General features: G+C 36.5%; 1 protein-coding gene across 1 annotated transcript; it reads left to right on the forward strand.

Moving 5' to 3' along the window:
• The first annotated feature begins 1,427 nt into the window (after positions 1-1,427).
• Positions 1,428-4,002, forward strand: LOC128856356 (microsomal glutathione S-transferase 1-like). Its single transcript, XM_054091655.1, has 3 exons — positions 1,428-1,648; positions 3,367-3,446; positions 3,528-4,002. The coding sequence occupies exons 1-3, from the start codon at positions 1,520-1,522 to the stop codon at positions 3,766-3,768; spliced, it is 450 nt and encodes a 149-aa protein (XP_053947630.1). The 5' UTR covers positions 1,428-1,519; the 3' UTR covers positions 3,769-4,002.
• The last annotated feature ends 1,998 nt before the right edge of the window (positions 4,003-6,000 follow it).

Genomic DNA, 6,000 nt, shown 5'->3' on the forward strand with positions numbered 1-6,000 from the left:
GGTTTTCCCCTGTTTAAAGAGTTTCACATCGTTTGTACTTCTTAAAATTATTTTACCTCGTTATCCATTAGTTAAAAGCGTAGGTTGTTAATATTTGAAGCAATTGCTGCTGCAGCTCCAAAGTAATTTTAATATAACTATATTTTCAGTTTAACGAAAAAGAAGTTTTTTACTATAAATTGCAATTTTTATACTATAATACAATATAATTTTGGTTTTTTTAGAAGATTTTTTATTTTTTTATACAAACTTCTGTCCAATGTTCTAAACCACGCATCTGTTAGGTGTTTGGCCGAGCTCTTCCTCCTATTTGTGGTGTGCGTCCTGTTGTTGTTCCACAAATGGAGGGACCTACAGTTTTAAACCGATTCCGAACGGCAAATGATTTTTATGAGGAGCTCTTTCATGGCACAAATACACTCGCAGGTTTGCCATTGCCTGCCGAGGGGTGACCGCCGTTAGAAAAAAAAACTATATATCTAATATTTTCCTATTCCATGCACGGATATTCGATTCTACGTACTACCGAATGGTAGGTAGTCACGCATCAAGCCATTCGGCTACGGTGGCCGAATACCAGAAATATTTTCCCGCATTTGTTCTGAAAAATATAGGGGTTTTCAGTAAGAGCGCTTCAACTTTTGAACTTTTTTGAATAAAACACAAACGGTTTGACTTTTGTAACTAATTTTTTTTTATTATCGAGTTTGAACATATACATTTAAGTATGAAATTCGATTTCTTTTGCATGACCACCTCGTGCACGTTTTACGAAGTCCAATCGTTGAACCCAATTTCCGACCACTCTTTTGCATAAATCGGCGGAAATTCCAGCAATTTCGCGTTCAATATTGGCTCTGAGTTCACAAATCCTCGCCGGCTTGTTACTGTAGACCAATGACTTCACATAACCCCAAAACGGGACGGCTTGTTAAATGGACCGTAAAATGGCCGTAATGCTCTTAAAGTAGCAGCAACAGAACGATTATTTTCATAAAAAATTTGCACGATTTGCAATCGTTGCTCAAGTGTGTAGCGTTCCATGATGAAATGTATACTAATGAAGTTTACAAATGACAAGCGAAAAATAAAAAATATTGCGTCGTTCGCCCTCCCTATCGGAAAAAAGTTGAAGCGCACCTATTGAATAACCCTATATTAGAACAGTTCATAGTTCAGCGTAAATGACCTAGCAGCATGCCATTATTGCTATATTGCGTTTTTTGTGAGAAATAAAATGGGTTATCAGTAGGAGTTAATTTAATTAATTTATTATCTATATTTTACTAAAAATCAAAATATTCGCGAAGAACTTTTATGCACTCCACGTTACTCTTCTGGTGTCAAACTTTCTTACGCCACCATTTAAGGGTTAAACACCCTCCAGAGAGGCAGCGCGTCTATGCTAGAGCTCTTAGTGGCGACTTAAAGTTAGTTGATTAGTGGATTTGCACTGCGGCAGTTCGGCGATCTAAAAGAAAAGTTGAAAAATTTGAGAAAACCGCATTGTAATCGTAAAATGGAAGTGGTTGAATTATTATCACTTGACAATGATGTCTTCGCATGCTTTGCCTTCTGGATGGCAATGCTGGTCTTAAAAATGATAGTAGTCGCCTTGCTGACATCTATCAAACGCCTTGCGACTAAGGTAAGGAGAGAGGGGATGTGAATGAATTCAAATATATATATGCATATGTGTATGTATGTGTGTATATATGGAATTTTGGTAAGAGAAAATATGAAATAGCCGTTAAGTGAGAAATTAAAAAGTCATTGCCATCAAAGTGCTGAAAGTCAAAGTCAAATCGGACATTTACACAGAGGCACTAATGCCTGGTATTCATTACAACGATTTTTATGACAATAGTAGGATTCTTGTGAAAACTCCTGCGATTTCGTCATCGAAAAATGTCATAAAAGAAAGCAGATAAAATAGCTTACTTCACTAGTTGAAATGAGTTTCATTTTAGTTTAATTTTTTTATTTATTTTTTGTTTTTTATTTATTTTTTGTTTATTTCCATTATAAATTAAAGGCTGATTTTTTAAGAGCTATAGGAAAGTTTTTCAAAAAAAACACACGTAAAATTCAGAAAAATGCATGCAATTTTTATTTAAATCGATAGTACAGTCCAATGTTGACCGCGATTGCGCTTCAAATGATCCATCCGCTTAATCCAATTTTGGCATACTCTTTCCAAAGCCGGTATCCCACATTTAAATGCTTTAATGTTGTCTTCCAATGCGTTAATTGAAAGAGGCTTGTCTAAATAGATATGAGCTTTAACATAGTCCCACAAAAAATAATCTAAAGGCGTTATATCGCACGCTCTGGATGGCCAATTGACAGGTCCCGAACGTGAAATAAAATGTTCACCGAACTCGCCTCTCAACAAGTCCATTGTTATGCGTGCTGTGTGGCATGTGGCACCGTCTTGCTGAAACCACATGTCATGCAAGTCAAGCTCTCGCATTTTGGGCAAAAAAAAGTTGGATATCATTTCACGGTAGCGCTCACCATTCACAGTTACGTTACGATTCGCAGCATCTTTGAAGAAATACGGTCGAATGATACCTCCAGCCCATAAACTGCACCAAACTGTGACCTTTTCTGCTTTTCTGGATACATTGGTAGCTTTTGCAATTCTTCTGGCTGATCTTCACTCCAAAATCGACAATTCTGCTTATTTACGTACCCATTAATCCTAAAATGAGTTTCGTCGCTGAACACAATTTTTCGATAAAAAAATGGATCTTAAACTTTCTCAACAGAACACGCATTTTTATAATAAAATTCAATGATTTGCAAGCGTTGTTCCTTTTTAAGACGATTCATGGTTAAATTATAGACCAAACTGAAGATGTGACAGTGAAACAAAACACGAAACGTGCGTCAGCTGTTTAAACCAACTGTTTATAAGGTAATAGCCAAAAAATCCCCCTTTAGCTTATTTGAACACCATTTATTCGATGCTTGGACATACTCTTTTATACTCACTCCGAAAGGCCGATGGTTCTTTTATGATGTGCTTTTTAATGCCAGAAATGCACTCGGATTTTCGCTTGGAAAAAAATTTCTATCATTTGAAGCCTCATGCACGGATTTTGGAAGCTGTGTGCCTCCAATGGTTAGTCACACTCCAACACACCCCAAATGCTAGTCACATACGACAAAAAATAGAGTCATAGTAAAAGCAGAGAGTGTAAAATTAACTAATGCGTCGTAAGCTAACGGTTAATTATGAGAAAGATGAACTACTTCAACGTTTTTCTCAAATAAATTCTTTCTGCATAAAACATTTTCAAATAAAAACAAACAAAAAATACATAGATGCATATCTAATCACACATACATGAAAATTTCCAGACCTTCGTCAATCCCGAGGATTTCGTGGACAAACGCATTAAATTGAAGTTCGATGATCCCGAAGTTGAACGCTTGCGCAGGTACCTATATAACTATTTAATTAAATATGTCTCAAAATTTGTTCTTCAAAATTACTATTATTTTACTCATTCCTTATTCAGAGTTCATCGCAATGATCTAGAGAACATTTTACCTTTCTTCGTTGTTGGCATTTTATATGTGCTGTTCGATCCATCACCTGTTGTGGCCATCAACATGTTCCGCGCTGTGGCTATTTCACGTTTAGCCCATACCTACATTTATATTTATGCGAAGCCACAACCTGCTCGTTTTATAGCATACCTGGGTGCTGTGGTTCCAATGATATACATAAGTTTAATGGTGATATATTGTTCGTTCTAAAAGAATATTCGAGTTCAGTGAAAAATTGTCTCGATTCATTTTAAAACTATTTAATTCATTCGATAGCGTTTTTGTATGGGAAAAGTGGCGAATTATTGTTCTTCTTAGAGACAAGAAAGAAAAAAACAGAATCCTTCATTAATGAACTGTAAAAGTACAAACATTTGTTCAAATATAGTATGTATAAGTATATGTATATTACAACTATAGTAGTAGTAGTAGTAGTAGTAGTATTTATTGCAAATAAAAGTAAAATAAAAGCAAATAAAAGTAAAATATACAAAAGTTTATTATTACTTATTCTAGTATTAATAATTAAAAAAAAATATATTTACAATAATTTTACGGTAATGGCATAAGCCGTCTATCGATTTATTTTTTGTGCAAAACAATTATCCGGTTTTCGGTTTTTAAAATCAGTTAAATTCTTTTATTAAGTAATCCTTGTAAAGGGTGGTTAAATTTCAAGGGCCGATGTTGAATATGAACCACACCTAAATGTCAAGTTTTTTTCTGCATTTGATTTAACAGTTTTCAATTTCAGACTAATTCAATTTGAACTATTGAAAGATACATAATCGAGCAACGCGTTAAAGTTATTCAGGCTTATTATGAAAGCGGGCGTTCAAGTCAAAATGCATATCGAAGAAAATCATCTTCAGTGATGAGGCACATTTTCACCTAAGTGGATTCGTCAATAAGCAGAATTGCCGCATTTGGGGGAATGATAATCCAAGAGTGATTACCGAGAAACCAATGCACCCACAAAGAGTGACTGCTAGGTGCGGTTTATGGGCCGGCAGCATCATTGGGTCGTATTTTTTCCAAAATGAGGCCGGTAAGGTAGTTACTGTGAATAGTGTTCGCTATCGTGAGATGATAATGAAGTTTTTATGGCCCGAGTTGGAAGATATGGATGTACACGAATTAAGGTTTCAACAGGACGGTGCCACTTGTCACACAGCTAACGAAACAATGTCTCTTTGGCGCGAAAAATTTGATGGACGAGTAACCTCACGTCGCGGCGATGTCAATTGGCCGACAAGATCATGTGATTTGACACCGTTGGACTTATTTCTTTGGGGTTATTTGAAAGAAAAGGTGTACGTCGATAAGCCAGCAACAATTCAAGAGCTAAAGGATGAGATAATTCGGTACATTAACGGCATAGAACCTCAATTATGCCTCAGCGTCATCGAAAATTTGGACAATCGGATGGAGGTGTGCCGCCGAGGCCGTGGCCGATATTTTGTTCTATGCGTATTTGAGCCATACCAATCTTATCATAATAAAGACAAATGACAATAATATCTTAAAAAAATTGTATTTTATTCAAAATCAACACCGGCCCATGAAACTTAACCACCCTTCATTTAAAGGGTTTTCCAATAAGAGGTGTTATTTTGATATAAGATCAATGTTTCTTTGCTTGTGTGGCACGTAGCGCCGTCTTGTTGAAAATAAACGTTGTCCAGATCAATACCATCTAATACCGGCCATAAAAAAATCGTTAATCATCTCTCGATAGTGCAATCTCCATTCACCGTAACTGTTGCTTCAGCTTCATTTTCGAAAAAGTAAGGTCCAATGACTCCGCTGGACCAGAAACCGCAGCAAACAGTCACAAGTTGAGGATAGAGAGGCTTTTCAACAATAACTCTTGGATTTTCTGAGCCCCAAAGCCGACAATTTTGCTTGTTGACGAAGCCACTGAGGTGGAAATGGGCCTCATCACTCAAGATGATTTTTCGATGGAATTCCGAATCATTTTCATGCATTTCAGCGACCCAATCAGCAAAAACACGATGTTGTCGATGATCGGCCGGCTTGCGTTCTTGTGTTAACTGGACTTTATAAGCCTATAGACCCAAGTCTTTATGCACAATATGGTGTAATGGCGTTTGTGGAATGCCTAATTCCAAAGAAGAACAAGGAATGGACAAACCTGGGTTTTCTTCAACACTTTCGGCTACAACAACAATATTTTCGACTGTTCTTGAGCGATGTGCACGGGGTTTGATTTTATTCTTCACATCACTAACTGGCCCCAACAGCCCGAATTTTTGCACCAATTTCTGTATTTCGGTCCGACAACGTGCTTTAGAATGACCCAAAAATGTTCAAGTTTTACAAACCGTCTCTGCCAAATGTTCAGCATTTTTATATGTAGTGAATTTTAGTAATTTCAATGCGTTGTTTAAGGGCGTACCGTTCCTTTTTTTTTAGTTTTTA

Source organism: Anastrepha ludens, chromosome 3 (assembly GCF_028408465.1).
Source record: "Anastrepha ludens isolate Willacy chromosome 3, idAnaLude1.1, whole genome shotgun sequence".
NCBI classification, from domain to species: domain Eukaryota; kingdom Metazoa; phylum Arthropoda; class Insecta; order Diptera; family Tephritidae; genus Anastrepha; species Anastrepha ludens.